The sequence below is a fragment of the Leucoraja erinacea genome, chromosome 19 (assembly GCF_028641065.1).
Source record: "Leucoraja erinacea ecotype New England chromosome 19, Leri_hhj_1, whole genome shotgun sequence".
Lineage (NCBI taxonomy): Eukaryota > Metazoa > Chordata > Chondrichthyes > Rajiformes > Rajidae > Leucoraja > Leucoraja erinaceus.
Window position 1 is genome coordinate 901,209 of NC_073395.1, and position 16,897 is coordinate 918,105.

Consider the following 16,897-nt stretch of genomic DNA (forward strand, 5'->3'; position numbering starts at 1 on the left):
CAGGCTCGAAGGGCCGAATGGCCTCTACTCCTGCACCTATTTTCTATGTTTCTATGAATGGCGGTGCAGGCGAAGGAAATACCTATTTTCTATGTTTCTATGGAGCGAAGGAAATAGGTGGAGTTACGGGTCGAGACCCTTCTTCAAGCTGAATCCTCATGGCAGCTTATAAACACTGGTGCATAGGAACATCGCGGCAGTCAGAGCAGAGATCTGAGTGGCCGGTTTCAACGTACACTTGCAGGTAAAGTTTTATAAATATTCGGTTGGCAGAGTTGTCTGTTTCTGTGTAGTTGACAAAGGCTTGTTGATGGGCAGAATCTACATAACGGACGGAGTATTCCCTCAGCTTCAGGAAGATGAGGCTTTCCAAGTGTTGTCTCCTCTGCATAACCAAGGTTGCCCCAGTCTGTGGGCTGGCCAGGGTTCACCACCTTTGGCAAATCTTCTTTGTTCCTGGGCGTTGTATCTACAGAGAAGACAGTTGAGTCCACATGGGGAGCCTGAGCTTCAGGTTTAGCCCAGTCGCTCCCAGAGTCCAACTTCTCAAGAGTGAGAGATGGTGAAGGAAATGGAAGTGTATTGGTATGTATCACTTTCCTAAGTTTGTCTTTAGTTAGTTTCTCAATGTTGGCAATTAGTACAGCTGAACTCTCATCAGCTGTGCTTTTATCTCACGAGGCCCTTGAACTGCGACTTTGGATTCTAATTCTGTCTTTGTACAGCTGAAGTCAATTGAGTTCACCTGGCCAGTCAACGTGCTGCTTAAATGGGCAGAAGCACAAGCTGGAGAACTAAGAACCAGTCTTGGTGAGAGCTGTGGGGAATAAGAGGCTTTAGTGAGGAGCGCGATTAGTCAGCAGCAACAAAGGATATTTTTATCATTACGTTTATCGTACACTGAAGTAAATGTGTAACGGCGTGTGGAGAGAAAGGCAGCTGACTAGAATCAGTCTATTGTTAGAAACTAAATGGAGGGATGGGATTAATCTTCACTTGGAAAGGCACGGGTCGATCAGGGACTTCATGGATTTATTGTGGGAAATCATATCGGACGCATTTAACTTTGAGTGTTTGGAAAAGCCAACTCAATATGTTGATAAGGTAGACAAAAATGCTGGAGAATCTCAGCGGGTGAGGCAGCATCTATGGAGCAAAGGAAATGGGCAACGTTTCGGGTCGAAACCCTTCAGACTGATGTGAGGGCGGGAAGAAGAAAGGAAGAGGAGCCAGTGGGCTGAAGGAGAGAGAGCTGGGAAGGGGAGGGGAAAGGAGGAGAAATCAGGGACTACCTGAAATTGGAGAAGTCAATGTTCATACCGCTGGGGTGTAAACTACCCAAGCGAAATATGAGGTGCTGCTCCTCCAATTTACAGTGGACCTCACTGGCCATGGAGGAGGCCCAGGCCAGAGTGAGGTCGGATTCGGAATGGAGGGGGAGTTGAAGTGCTGAGCCACCGGGAGATCAGGTTGGTTATTGCGAACTGAGCGGAGGTGTTGGGCGAACGATCGCCGAGCCTATGCTTGGTCTCAAGCCTGCGCTTCTTTGAATTAAATGTGTTATCAAAGGTCAATCCGCATAGTTTACGACAATAATCGGAGGCAGTTTCCTCTTGCTCACTAGAAAAATGAAATGCAGCCCAAGCAACCATGAACACTTCAGGATGCTTAGCCTGACCTACTCCTGGCACCAATTCACTCATGTTACGTATTGGGATGAACCTGTGTAGGAAGGAACTGCAGATGCTGGTTTACACTGCACACAAAAAGCTGGAGTAACTTTAGGGCCAGGCAGCATCTCTGGAGAGAAGGAATCGGTGACATTTCGGGTCTTGTTGTCTCGACATGAAACAACACCCATTCCTTCTCTCCAGAGATACTGCCTGTCCCGCTGAGTTACTCCAGCATTTTGTGTCTATCTTTGGGGTGAACCTTCCTGATTAGATTTTCCGGTTCAGTTACATTCAGCTATGTAAACTTCAGAGTCTTGAATGTGAAGGTGCAAGGTTTACTATAGTGGCTCCTGCATCTTTTGCTGCACTCCACATTGAGTGGATTAATGGGGCGTAGGTTTGCCCAGAATCCAGGCGAGGCAACGGATCCGAGACCATACCGATTTCATCAGTTCTAAACGGGTCTTAAGTTTCAGAGGCAGACAGAAAATAAGATGTCTATTTAAAAAAAAGACATTACCATGATTGCAACTATTTTCAATTTCTTCATTTTGTTTCTTACGTTTTATTTCCTGAAGTTTAATTTTATTTATTTTCTTAAATATCTCAATACTAAAAAGCTTAGAGATCTGTGATATTTTGACAGGAGATCAAGTTTTCAACCCCTTCCATATTGAATTCATTCTGGGAATGTGGTCACAGAGTCGTGTTGCTTGAGGGATTGTGGTCACCTGGATTTCCACACCTGGCCCAGGTAAGTGATGATGTGCAGAGGTGCCCTGTTTTCAGTTGTTTCACAGCCTGGTGTGATGGTTTCACTGTGATACATTGGCGTGCAATGGACATAATTACTTGGTGGTTAAGATTTCCCACAGGATTGCAATATCAGAATAGACTTGAGGAATAAATGCGGATAGAAGCAATTGATTTGATTAAATGATAAAAGATTTGGCTACAAAGAATATTAAGAGATAATGCATTTTGTTTTCAATGATGTTGCAAAGTATACGTTAATATTTGATGACTGCCAAGTTTGTAATAAAGGTAGAAAAAGGATCTCAACCCGAAACGTCGCCAGTTCCTTCTCTCCTCACCTGCTGAGTTTCTCCAGCATTTTTTGTATAACCTTCGATTTTTCCAGCATCTGCAGTTCTTTCTTAAACAGGTTTGCAATAAAGTCTAGTAGCAGATAAAGCTTCAGGATATGTGTACTACCACGGTAGAGATATTAAGAACGTTCTTCAATCAGCATTGTGGATTTTTGGAATTCTCTATTCCAAAATGCTGTAGATATTTATTTATTGGGTGTATTCAAGAATTAAATTAGTAGAGACTCAAAAGACATGATTAGTGCTAATGTAGACTTAATAGACCAGCTACCATCTGACTGAATGGTGGAGCAGGTTTAAGAGGCTTTGTGGCTCAGGTGTGCTGTTTTGACTATTTAATAAGATTCACCTGAATAGCTGCTGGATTTATTTAGTTATCTTTTATTGATGTTCTCTCGTCACACACAGAAATATCTTCTCTATGACCACATTAAGGAACTACATCATTTTAAAAGATTAGTAGGTTACACACCCCTCTCAACTTTGTCTTTTTAGTCAATCCTTAAAGTATATTCTTGTATTTCTGGAAATATTTCTATATAAAAGCCTACATTATGTCACAATATCTGGATCAGAACATGGTTTATTTTTGTTGCATTTCATTGCTATCCCTCCAGAGAAAGGATCCAAGTGACATTTTTTATGGGCTAATTAAATAATATTGCCACTTGTGATTTGCTTCTCTATACCACTCGTGCTCCTCTGCCCAATTTGAACTATTCTGTGACCAAAATGCAGCTTCTGCTCTCCCTATCAAATTCTTTCCCCAAAGACAAAACTATTCGGAGGGGTTGGTTGCTCTGACATTCCTGGGGTCTAGATGCCAGTGGGAAGTGTTGCCCAAGACTTTGCTTCTAAACACATTCATGTGTAATTATTAATGTCAATTGGGAATAAGGGATTTAAATTCTCTTGTGCACTATTTTTAACGCATGACATAACAGATTGACATCAAAATTTCCTGTAGACTATTTTAGTAGTAATTAACCTAGTTTTTTAAAAGGATTTTTGATATTATTAAAATACTGTATGTTAACTGGACAAAGACTTGTAAAACAAGAATTTAAACCTTTAAAGATTAGTCCGAAGGAAATATATTAGTCAATTAAGCTTCAGTTTTATAGACTAGACCAAGTGCAGACCCGTTGGGTCTGCTCCCCCAATGGTGTGATCCCCCAACCCAATATTCCACCATGAACCCGTCTCCTCCAACGGAACTGAAGCCGTTCCCAAATGTAAGATTCCAGCACTCCCCTGCCTCCCTCAGCGGTGGATTGAAAAAAAACTCCAATTGCACTTCCCCTGCCTGCTGCAGCAGTTCCAATTGCAATACCAATTGACCCTCCCCCTCCTGTTGAAGCACTTGCTGTGATATCCCATTGAGGTGAAAAGTTCAGAGTGTTCCTGTCTTGCAACTTTGTTTTGAAGTGTGTTGGAAGCTGATAGGAAGGAGCAGCGAATCAAAAGGAAGAAAGGCAGCCGGCAGCCGGACGGCAAGCGGCAGCCGCAGACTTTTATATAATAAATAGAAATAGATAGAAGATAGATAGGTGCAGGAGTAGGCCATTTGGCCCTTCGAGCCAGCACCGCCATTCAATGTGATCATGGCTGATCATCCACTATCAATACCCCGTTCCTGCCTACTCCCCATATCCCCTGACTCCACTAACTTTAAGACTCCACTAACTCTGGAAAGTATCCAGAGAACTGGCCTCCACCGCCCTCTGAGGCAGAAAATTTCACAGACTCACGACCCTCTGTGTGAAAAAGTGTTTCCTCATCTCCATTCTAAATGGCTTACCCCTTATTCTTAAACTGTGGCCAGTTTTATTTACAAATATTCCACTTGACACTTAGTAACTTACTGACTTTAATATTAGAATATTTCTGTTCATGCATTTAGATGAAAGCACAATGCCAGATTATAATCAGCAATTTTCATGGAATGTAATCGAACCACAGGGGCATTGTGCAATATTGAGTGAAAAAGCTCACTGCAAAAGATTCCAAAGGAAACACATCTACTTAAAATGTAATTGATAAAAAAGGCTTCTAAAGGCAGTGCATGAAGAATATCTGTTAGTTGATTCTATCTTCCCGAGCTGCTTTTGATGAATTTGATTAAACCGAAGCATCAACTGCTTTTGTTGCAGCTTTGTCGGCCTTTGATGAAGCAGCACTTGGAGTATTGTGCACAGTTCTGGCTGTTCCCATTACAGAAAGCATGGTGGTTTTGGAAAAGATGCAGACGAGGTTTACCAGGATGCTCCTGCCTGGATGAGAGGTTTTTGCTGCCGTGTCGAAGGCTGAGAGAAGACAAGAGTAGATTATAAAACTGAAAGTTCTAGATGGAGTTGGCCAGTCGAACGTTTCCCCCAGGGTACTGGAGGGCATAGCTATACATTGAAAGGAGATGTACAGGGCAAGTATATATTGCTGAGTAGTGAATACTTGGAATGCTCTGCCAGAGGTGGTGGTGGAGGTAGACATGATAGTGGTGTTTAACAGGCAATTGTCACAATAACGTGCTGGGGATGGAGGGATATGGATCGTGTTTAGGCGGCAAAGATGGGTTTAATTTGAGATCATGTACATATAGCCATCGTGGGCTGAATTGTTCTATGATGAGGTGAATACTGTGTCTTTTTCCCATGCAAGGGGAATGGCGAACCAGACCGAGGGGGGTAGGTGTATGAAACGAGCTGCCAGAGAAAGTAAATGTATCGGGTACAATAACATTGAAAATACTATTTATACTGGTACATGAATAGAAAATGGATGGATGTTTTGGATATCAATGAATATTTTTAAAGCAGAGATAGATTCTTGATTAGTACGGGTGTCCGGGGTTATGGGCAGAAGGCAGGAGAATGGGGTTTGGAGGAAGAGATAGATCAGCCATGATTGAATGGTGGAGTAGACTAGTTGGGCCAAATGGCCTATTTCTGCTCCTATCACTTATGACAGGTTTGGGGGGGGTGGGGGGTGAGCCTAACGTAGGCAAAGGCGACTGTCTTAGATGGGGTAAATTGGTCAGCATGCATGAGTTGATGTGGAGAGATTATTTCCTTGCTGTATCACTAAGATTGATATTTCTGGCTTTCCCCCCGCACTCCTGAAGTGGGGATGAAGTACCTCTTTCACTAACTAGACTGTCACAAGCTGCCTGATTTGAAGAAATGTCCTTCGAGGCGTTGCTGATCCATGGGTAAGTTTGCATTTAATGTGGACATTTCATGGGAATACAGGGTACGTTTTCCAGAGCTGCACTGAAATAAGATACAAGCTGAACTCGGTCCAACACAATTGCACAATGTGAAGAGTATGTATTTAATGGCAGTATTATTAAGAATGATATACAGAGAGAGCTTGTTGGGTAAAGAACTTGGTGTAAAATAGATGCTTGATTTTCTTACTACAAGTATTTGGAGCTCGGCCACAAGTTCACCAGTTACTTTGTGTGCAGCGAGAGAGGATGTTGCAGAATTCTCGTCGGAGAACTTCCTCAAAGTAGATTTCACAGTGGAGCGGAGAAAATGTATCGGAAGGAACTGCAGAGGCCACACATTTTCTTCTGCTTCTTCTTGCGTATGGCGTGTACAGCCTAAAGTTGTTAGACAATTTGTTCTGTTTGTGCACGTATTTTGCCTGCCAGCATCTACAGTTCCTTCCTACACATTTTGTCTGCTTCACTGTGAAACCTCCTCAAGGTATGTCTACTTTGAAGATGTTTTCCTTCTCCTCCCTCCAACGAGGGTTCTGCAACATCCTCTCTCGCTGCCCCCCCCCCCCTGCAATTCCTCCTGCTCATTCATTGTTCTTTATCTCTCCACATCATCATCTTTATCTCTTGTTTCCCCCTCCCCTGACTAGTCTCAAGAGTCAAGAGTCAAGAGTCAATTTAATTGTCATTTGGACCCCTGGAGGTCCAAACGAAATGCCGTTTCTGCAGCCATACATTACACACAAATAGACCCCAGACACAACATAATTACATTTAACATAAACATCCATCACATAGCTGTGATGGAAGGCCAAATAAACTTATCTCTCCACTGCACTCTCCCCCCCCCCCATGTCAGAGTCAAAGTCATAGCCCCCGGCTGGCGATGGCGATTGTCCCGCGGCCATTGAAGCCACGCCGGGTGGTGCGAGGTCGCACACCGGGTCTTGGTGTTAGAGCCCCCGGTGTGCGCTCGCAAAGTCCGCGGCCATTCCAGCCGCGCGGGGCAGTGATGTAAGGCCCCGCTCCAGGAGCTCTTCAACCCCGCAACTCGGGCGGGAGAAGTCGCCGTTGCAGGAGCCCTGAGAAGCGGTCTCCCTCCAGGGAGCCGCGGGCTCCCGGTGCCGCCGTCCACAGACCCGCAGCAGCAGCCTCCCAATCTCCGGAGGTCGGGCAGCAGCAGCAGCAGCAGCAGCAGCGCTCCTCCACCGCTCCACCCGCTCCGGACTCGGCCAGCTCCGCGACGGCAACGGTGAGTCCCCGGCTTCTTCCTGTTGGAGGCCGCTCCTCGTTGCGGCCTCAACGACACCTGAGACCCGACGAGAAAAGGTCGGGTCTCCAGTGCAGGGAGAGATTCAAAAAGTTTCCCCCCCCCCTCCCCCCCCCCACCCCACCCCCCCCCCCCCACACACACACCCCAACATAAAATAACAAAAAAACTACATAAAAACACAGACAAAAAATAATAAAAACGCGGACAGGCTGCAGAGGCCGCTGCTGGCCAGAGCCGCGCCGCCTACCGGATAGTCTGAAGAAGGGTCTCGACCCAAAATCTCACCCATTCCTTCTCTCCAGAGATGCTGCCTGTCCCGCTGAGTGACTCCAGCTTTTTTTGCTAACTTGGTTTGCAGTACAATACAGTGAATGATGGACACCATTCCAATAAAGTCACCACATGCTAATGTTTTTAAGTCTGAAAGGTGACAGGAATTCAGCTGTCGTAAAAATAGCTGGTGTGGCAAAGGAACTGCAGGTGTTGGTTTACACCAAAGATAGACACAACATGCTGGAGTAACTCAGCAGGACAGGCTGTATCTCTGGAGAGTTGGAATGGGTGACATTTCGGGTTGAGAGCCTTCTTCAGCTGGGAGAGATGTAGACTCCACAAACTACTCTGCACACATTCAATTCCCCCATGAATACACAGCATCATCCACGACAATTAATTGCCACAAGTCACTAATTTCCATAAGGGATGTGGCACAGGATAAGGTGGAGATTGCGCACACACACACACACTGTATGTCTGATGAGAACATACATTAATAAGCATTGCCTGTGGCGTTTCACACTCACCTTTTGTTTGTGTTTCTCACAGCCGACATTCTCTGGCACGCATTAAATAACGGCACATTTCACATGAGACCTTTTACCAACAGTAACATGATTTCTCACAAAAGATCGGGAATAATCACAAGAAACAAGTATCGTTCTTACAAATATCCAAAGTAGTATTTAATTTGTCACCATTGGTGTTGGAAGCAATAACATGATCACATCTGGTACCGATACCCACTTCTTTTACATGACCCGATTGATCATTTCTTCCCCATTAATCAGCAAATGCAATGATAGGATCGCACATTTTCTCACGGTTCTTTGTCAGGCACAAATTAAAATTGCATTAGTTTCACACATCAGTCCTTTTAATTCTGTTGCTGCCAAGGTGTTCATTTGGTTACACGTTGACAAATCAGGAAGGGAGAGGAGGTGACCTTCGGCAAATATCGGGAACAACTCCGGAGGATTTGGTTGTGTTAACCTTTTTATATACACTTGTAAAACACCAAGTATTGTTGAAGTTGTCGTTGCCATTTTAGCACCAAGAAGAAGGTTAGCACGTTATTGCTAGAAGGCGATTTTCCGTGTACATTGGGACTGGAGCCCTATTTACAAAAGTCACTGGATGTTGTCCTGTTGTGGATCACTAAGGACTAACAGTACTATACGCTGGGCAGGTTCCTTTAGTGAATAAAGGCCCTGGATCCAAAATGTAGCAGTGCAGGAGAGAGAGTTTTGGACTTCAATCCATTCCAGCAATTACCTGTAAAGTCAGGCCCAGGGCACAGATACACAGACATGTGGATCACAGCAAGCTGGTAAGGCTAGAAAACCACAGGGTCACACGAGCAGATGCTTGGTGAGACAATATCATCGTTCTTTATAATAATGGCAGTGTGTAGATTGATTACATTGGAATGCAAAGTCATATTGTTTTCTTTTACACTGACTCGGGAAGTCTGGTGGTTGTTTTTGTTTAAGAAAGTGAGATATTGTGAATGAATAGTTAGCCGTTTGGACCAAGGCGATGCTTCAATGTGGGGTTTACCACTTGGCTTCAGTGTCGCAGGGTGCTGGACGCCCTGAAATAGGACAGGAACTTGTAGCACAGGCTGACCACAAAATACCAGATGTTGCGGGCCATTTGTGAGCGAGCGATAAACACACGCCAGATGAAGACCAGGAGAATGGTGTTGAAGGCATAGCGGATGTTTCGTAGCCTGTCAAAACAAACATCAGTGAGTGACACTTTATCTTGTGTTCAGTGATTACTAATACTTCCTACATAGACACCCACAGGTTCCAGGACACACGCGTGCGTCAATGTTTGCCATTATTTTCATCAATACAGTTTCCGGGCACAATCCTTTGTCCAAGACATCATCCTTCAACCTGAACACGCACAGATCCTCTGAAACGCATCAAACTCCTGCAGCGTATTACAGAGACGTTATCAGGGTGAGAGTGTTCCCAACCAAGGATTATGTACCTGTTCTACTTGTCAAGTTCCATACCCCTCTTTAGACTCTCACCTTTACCACGCACAAGTGTGGGCAGGTGAACACAAAGTGCTGGAATCAAACAGCATCTCTGGAGAATGTGGATAGGTGACGTTTTGGGTTTGGACCCTACTTCAGACATAGACATGTGAACCTGCTACTCTAATGTACAAATTGGAGGAGGAACACCTCATGTTTTGTTTGGACAGCTTACACCCCAGCAGTATGAACATTAACTTCTCTAACTTCAAATAACATTTGCTTTCCCTCTCTCTCTCTCCATCCCTCTTCCCAGTTCTCCGACGGTCCTGGTTTACATTTTATCTGTTTGCTTTGTTGTCACCTTCTCCTAACTAACAATGATCTATTCTATATTATCCTTGATGTCCATTCCCTTTGTCTCATTTTCACACTTTATCTCTGCATTCCCCCCCCCCCGACTCAGTCTGGGGGGGGGCCTTGTCCCTAAATGTCCCGAGTCTCGTCCCTAAATGTCACCCATTCCGTCTCCAGAGATGCTGCCTGCCCCGCTGAGTTACTCCAGCATTTTGGGTCTATCTTCACTCTAATGAGAAAGCTACTTGGATTGTCCATTTAAGATCAGTCACAAGGGATAGGAGTAGAATTAGGCCATTCGGCCCATCATGTCTACTCTGCCATTCTATCATGGCGGATCTATCTCTCCCTCCTAACCCAATTCTCCTGCCTTCTCCCCATAACCTCTGACACCTGTACTAATCAAGAATCTATCTCTACCTTAAAAATATCCACTGACTTGGCCTCCACAGCCTTCTGTGGTAAATAATTCCACAGATTCACCACCCTCTGACTAAAGACAGACGTCTAGCTAACACCTCTCTGATAAAGGTTGCATCTCAGGTGAAGTAACCACCTTTTGCTCTTTACAGTAAGTGCTAAATATGATAGGAATGTTTCTCTCTACTGGACTTGTGCAGGTTGTTAAACTGTTCTGGCTTTCTAAACTAAATGGGAAGGAGGAAGCAGACGAAGCAACATTGTTTGGGAAATTCCAATCGCTGGTAGTGTGAGTAACATGAGCACGACTGTCGATCGCTGCTCTGTGCGACAGCCTCACTACGCTTGACAAAGTACACCAGCAGGAAAAAACATTTAAATAGCTAAAATAATCAAATGCTGCAGATGTTGCATGTCTGAAATAAAAACAGAAAGTACTGAAAAAGATCAATTGTGCCACTTTCCACATATGCTGCCGGGCATGTTAAACATTTCAGTTTAAAGACCCTTCATTCAAGTGACTACGTTTGGTTGAGATGACGGATGCTGCCTGATCTGCGTGTTTACAGGTTTCCAGTTTTTTAAAACCATAATTCGATCTTTCTCCTCTGGCTGTATGGCTACCTGGTGAATGATGGGTGGAAGTTGTCTGGTTAGATCCTCACCTGTAGGACAGTGACTGAAAGCTCATTAGTGAAGGGAAGACTTTGTTTCATGATTATTGCGCTTTTCTTTTACATTACATTTCCCAGTTCCAAATTCACACCGAGTTAAAAATACTTTGATGGATCAGGAAGTGTTGCGATATATATTCCCTCTACACATCTGGACGGAGCCTGACTGCATCACCATCTGGCAAATGGACAGATGTTCAAACTGAGGATGGGTTGTAATGGAGGAATTGTTGATGGCAGCGAGGAAAGTCACCAGAGAGTCGGGGAAGATAGGATAACAGTATCTGGGAGGGCAGTAACGCAGACAACTCACCAACTGAACCATCCTACCACAACTAGAGAGCAGTCCTGAACTACTATCTGCCTCATTGGTGACTTTGCCTTGCACTAAACATTATTCCCTTATCATGTGCCTGTACACTGTAAACAGCTTGAATGTAATCATGTTGTGTCTTGCCGCTGACTGGACAGCACACAACAAAAAGCTTTTCACTCGCTTGGTACACATGACAATAAACTAAACTGAAACCGAGTTGCCCATTCCAATGGGAGGGCCAGCTGCAAGGTGTGGATGTGGCAAGGAGAGCCATTCTCAAGCCTGTATCTGGTATGGTGACACACCAGGTTTGCTGGGTAGAACAAGACACTGAGTTAAAGGGCTGCCTGAAGAAAGGTCCCAACATTAATCGACATTAGGTCATAAGGGATAGGAGTAGAATTAGGCCATTCGGCCCATCAAGTCTACTCCATCATTCAATCATGGCTGATCTATCTCTCCCTCCTAACCCCATTCTCCTGCCTTTTCCCCATAACCTCTGACACCAGTACAAATCAAGAATCAATCTATCTCTGCCTTAAAAATATCCACTGACTTGGCCTCCACAGCCTTCTGTGGCAAAGAATTCCACAGATTCTCACCCTCTGAAATTCCTCATCTCCTTCCTAAAAGAATGTCCTTTAATTCTGAGGCTGTAACGTATAGTCTTAGACTCTCGCACTAGTGGAAACATTGTCACCTATCCATGTCCTGCCTGACCCACTGAGTTACTCCAGCACTGTGTGTTTTTGCTTCAAGTGCTTGTCAAAACTAACTATCACCTGATGGTACTGAAGGAAGATATCATCTCTAGACACAACCGCAGATGCTACAATCAGACTGAACCCAAAGGTTACTGATCCATGTTCTCCACAGACGCTGCCTGACCCACTGCGCCAGTCCAGCACTGTTTGTTTTTTGCTCCTTTATCAACAGTTCTCGAATCATGGACATAGAGCTAACTTCAGCCATGCCCTGTACCCAGATGTGTGTTGGGTACAAGTATCTGAGATACATGGGTCTATTGGGAGTTACCATTGATAACACTTTCTTCAGAAATGACTGCAAGTGGCAAGGTGCTAGTACTCACTTCTTTAGGTGTTGTCTGGCTGCTGGAAGTCCAGACATATTCTCATTTAAGACATATTTCTTTGTTCCTATGCAGTAATTCTCGATGTATTCTGGCCAATTAAGCTGACGGACATCAAAATTGAATCCCTGTGGAAAAGCATTCAAAGTTGAGCCCATGTGCCCTGATGCAGCCCATCATTGATCTAATGCACCCACTGCAGCAGAAAGCCTGGGCAGCAATACCATTCACAGGCTGCTGGGCACGTGGCAGCACAAAGCCAGGGGGGCAATACACATGGTTATACTTACATCTATCCAGACTTCCCAGCTAACATTAATGTCACTGCTGATGAAGTGATTAACCTCGGTCGGCTGTATACAACTTCCATCCACACACAATCATCTTGACAACCAGCAATGGTTTCCAGGGATGAAATGGCAGAATGCTGCCATATTAGAATCATCCAGCACAGAAACATGTCCTTTGGCCCAACTTGTTCTTGCCAACCGAGATGCCCCATCTATGCTGGTCTCACATGCCTGCATTTTGCCCAAATCTCTCTCACCCCGGGAAGAAGTAGAAAAAGGCCAGAACCAACACAGGGAAGAAGTTGTTGGAATTCAATGGTAGACGTAAGGGAAAAGGTGCCATGATTAATAGAGTGAGGCTTTTACCCATGGAGGGGGGGGGGAGAGAAGAGCAAGCCAGTGGTGGTGTGACAGATGAGAATGGAGTAGGTTGGAGAAACAAAATGCACCAATTTGCCTTGAGAAGCAGTGTAAGAAGAATGTCAATATTAAACTCGAACAGATGAAGGTGAGAATACCGTGTGAGAGGAGTGGTGAAAAGCCGAGAGCGACTGGGATGCTTTTCCTCTCTCCCCAACCCTCCCCAGTCCGACTGTCTCCATCTACATTTATCTGTTTGCTTTGTTGCCTGCTTTTCCCAGCTAACAATGATCTATTCTACATATTCCTTCATCTCCATCCCTTATTTTCTTATCTATGTATCTCCTTCTCCCCCGACATCAGTCTGAAGAAGGGTCTTGATCCAAAACGTCACCCATTCCTTCCCTTCAGAGACGCTGCCTGTCCCGCTGAGTTACTCCAGTATTTTGTGACTATCTTCAGAGCAACTGGGAGTCTTTTGTAGGTGAATGGGCTCAGATATGGGAGGGAACAGGATAGGGTGCTGGAGTATCAAGACTTGTAGAGAAGCAAGAGGGGTCAATGGTGACTAAAATAGTTTTTGATGATTAGTTGAGAATCTAAACATCACCCATTCCTTCTTTTCTAGTTTAGAAATCTCATCAACTGGAAGATATCAATAACTGCAGTGCATAGGAACAAGATAAAGTCAATGCTGGACTAACCAGGCTCAAACCCAAGACGTGGCTCTGTAGCAAACTTAACCACTGTCAAATTAATGTGTAAGAAAGAACTGAGATGCTGGTTTAAGTTGAAGGTAGACACAATTGCTAGAGTAACTCAGCGGGACAGGCAGCATCTCAGGAGAGAAGGAACGGGTGACGTTTCGGGCCGAGACGCTCCTTCAGACTGATGTCAGGGGAGTGGGCAATCCCGCCCACTTAGCAACAGCAGCAGTTGCTGGATAATTTGCACTGTGCTCTACTAACATTGTTATGGACTAGCAGTACACTTGCTAATGTTCCGTATGGCAAGTCATTCTTCATTAACCTCTTAATGAATCGATAAGTTTCATTAATGATGGAAAATCTATAGATAACAGACCCATAGAAACCCTGTCTCGGAACAGTCAACCAGGCAAAGACAGCAATTCATTATTTTTCTTTCTAATTGCTCTTATTTCATTATTTTTGTTTCTTTGTTTTGTCTTTGTAACTTTCTTTATTGATTTATCAGCTGATGACTTTAGCTGGGGTTAACTCCACACTACCCTTGCTCTCTATCACTGCCCCAATCAGCCCTCTATCTCCACAACTCAAACCAAACCATTTTAAGGTTCTTGACCTGAAACATTGGTCCATGTTGCTTCCACAGATGCTGCCTGGCGAGCTGTGTGGCTGCTGCATTTTCTGTTTGTACAGGTAGTATGAAGCGTTTCATTTACTTGGTGCCGACCGAAGGAATTGAATGCAGCAGGATCTCCAGTATTCTGCTACAGATGTAAAAATGCACAGTCCTCCCCTCCCAATGGCTCTCGAGTGAACACTGCAACGGTGAGATTTACCCTCTGAGCCGGTCATGCTACTGAGTGCGGCTGATTCCTACACTCACAGGCAGTCTCGGCTGCTGGGGTTCCAGCGGACTCTGGTCCTTACCCTCTTATCCTCGATGCTGAGCTGACTCATCAACATGTTCATGTTCTCTGAACTCCAATTCCAGGACTTACTGCTGAAGTATTCCAGGAGCATCATGGATTTGTGAAGTCTGTTGAAGATCTTCATCATCCTGCAAGTACATGTGTAGTCAGGCATTCATCGTTCACCTCCTCAATCTTGATGCAAAAGATAACTTTTTAAATTGAAGTCAGTGTAGTTCATTGATCCAGCTGCTGCAAGCAGCATGTTAACTGATTATTTTTACCAATGTTTTTTTTTTAAATTAACTAATTGATCCAATTAATGAGAGGTGAACCTTTAGTTACTTTCCAGCTATATTCATTAACAAAGTGTTGATTTAATGTTTGACCCAGCTTGCTTTCTCATCATGGTCTATTTCACACACTACAGGAACTTCCATTCCATGATTGATAAACCAACAACAGCTTTGTAAAGCCGACATCAACTAATCCCTCATTTGTTTTTCTATCTGGCCTTTCATCCTAAATTCAGAATTTAAACGTTTGAAACAAAATACATGGAGCAATGGTTGAATTTTTCTACCGTATTTATCCCTCGGTGTTTATTAAAGGCTGCAATCTTCTACAATTCTGCAATTAGTGTCCCCCTGCTAAATTTGGACATCACACATGCAGGTGTGTCTATTGGTGAGCTTTTTAGTTTGGTGGGGACAGCTCACTCTTCATTACTGAGAGATCCAAACCACTTCAGGCCAAAGGTACAAAGATCTACTTACCACAGTGTAGTGCGAGGAAACACTTACCGTGGCTTTTGTCCTGTTAGCCTCAGGTATAGGTCATAAAGCAACGCAGGGGCTTTGTGACTGACAGCAATCCAGTACTGATTAATCAGGTAGTTTGATGTAATATTTGCATTGGGCCTTCTGAAGGCTTGGTCCAGTGGGTTCCTCTTAAATGTGGAGATGACGTGGTATTCTGCAAGAGAATGACAAGACCCTGTAAACCTTCGCCTCATTTAACTCTGCGAAACGCACTAGTTCCTGAACATAGCTATGATTAACCCCACATATTACCACCACTGAAATCATAGAAACATAGAAAATATGTGCAGGAGTAGGCCATTCAGCCCTTCGAGCCAGCAACACCATTCAATATGATTAACGCTGTACTCCCTCAATAGCAAGAATGTCCTTCCTCAAATTAGGAGACCAAAACTGCACACAATGCTCCAGGTGTGGTCTCACGAGGGCCCTGTACAACTGCAGAAGGACCTACTTGCTCCTAAACTCAAACCTTCTTGCAGTGAAGGCCAACATGCCATTTGCTTTCTCCACTGCCTGCTGTACTTGCATGCTTACTTTCAGTGTAGGCCATCATCTCACTGCCTGTTCATCTGCTGTAGTACTGTCCAATCCAATACTAATCACACTGCTGACTGACCACACACCTCAGCGCCAGTACCAAATGCAGGATGCCAGCTTTTGCTAAAAAATATACAATAGCCTCTACCTCACAAAATCTCTTGAAAGGCAGCTGCATTTGGACCATAAAAGTGGAAGGAATTGTTTTAGAACAAGTTAATCTGGATTGTGATTCCTCGAGTAATGCTCCATGTGTCAGGTTTCTCACATGGAACTGGAAGTCTTGGAGAAGTTGAGATTTCAGAGGGATAGGAACTCTTGGAGTATTCCAGACAAAGGTTGAGCTGGATGAGGACCTGGAGATGAGACGTGCATACCTGGACTCAACGGCTGAGTTAGCGAGTGCATCTTCATTCTACGCTTATCCAGTGGACTTCTGGCTTCACAGCACACACACTACGGCACTCCAATGCTCAATTACCAACAACTTCTATCAGTTACAAGTCATGGTCGTCATCATCATCATCATCGTTGAAACCATCAACGGGCGCGGTACTGGTAGCTATTCAACTGTGAAAGCAAGCGTGATCCTTTGCCTGTGGTGAGGCAACCCCATCTCCCATGAATGAATAAAGAAAAACTCTTCAGTTCTGATTCAAAGCGAAGTGAGGAACAGTGCCTCAACTTTGTACCTGACCATCTTCTAAATGTAAATCACTTTGAACCATGATTCTATGGTCTCCATTTACAATTCTCCATGACCATCCTTATCTGTTCCATTACCTCTTCTTTTGTCTTGTACTATTATCCTTTTTGCCATTGAATGTGTCCATATGTGTCCCACAAACTGTCTTGGTTACACTGAGGATT

At 44.3% G+C, this 16,897-nt stretch overlaps 1 protein-coding gene across 4 annotated transcripts in view; it reads right to left on the reverse strand.

Moving 5' to 3' along the window:
* Positions 1-8,215: 8,215 nt before the first annotated feature.
* Positions 8,216-16,897, reverse strand: part of si:dkey-97m3.1 (fatty acyl-CoA reductase 1) — a 108,902-nt gene continuing 100,220 nt past the window's right edge. For 2 of the 4 annotated variants that reach the window (XM_055650021.1, XM_055650022.1), the window contains exons 9-12: positions 15,470-15,641; positions 14,686-14,815; positions 12,402-12,529; positions 8,990-9,286 (exon numbers count right to left, since the gene is read on the reverse strand). In XM_055650021.1, coding sequence (XP_055505996.1) covers positions 9,124-9,286; positions 12,402-12,529; positions 14,686-14,815; positions 15,470-15,641 — 593 coding nt within the window. In that variant the 3' untranslated portion in view covers positions 8,990-9,123. Of the gene's footprint in view, positions 9,287-12,401; positions 12,530-14,685; positions 14,816-15,469; positions 15,642-16,897 lie in introns of all 4 variants that reach the window. The other 2 variants (XM_055650019.1, XM_055650018.1) reach the window with 1 other exon arrangement.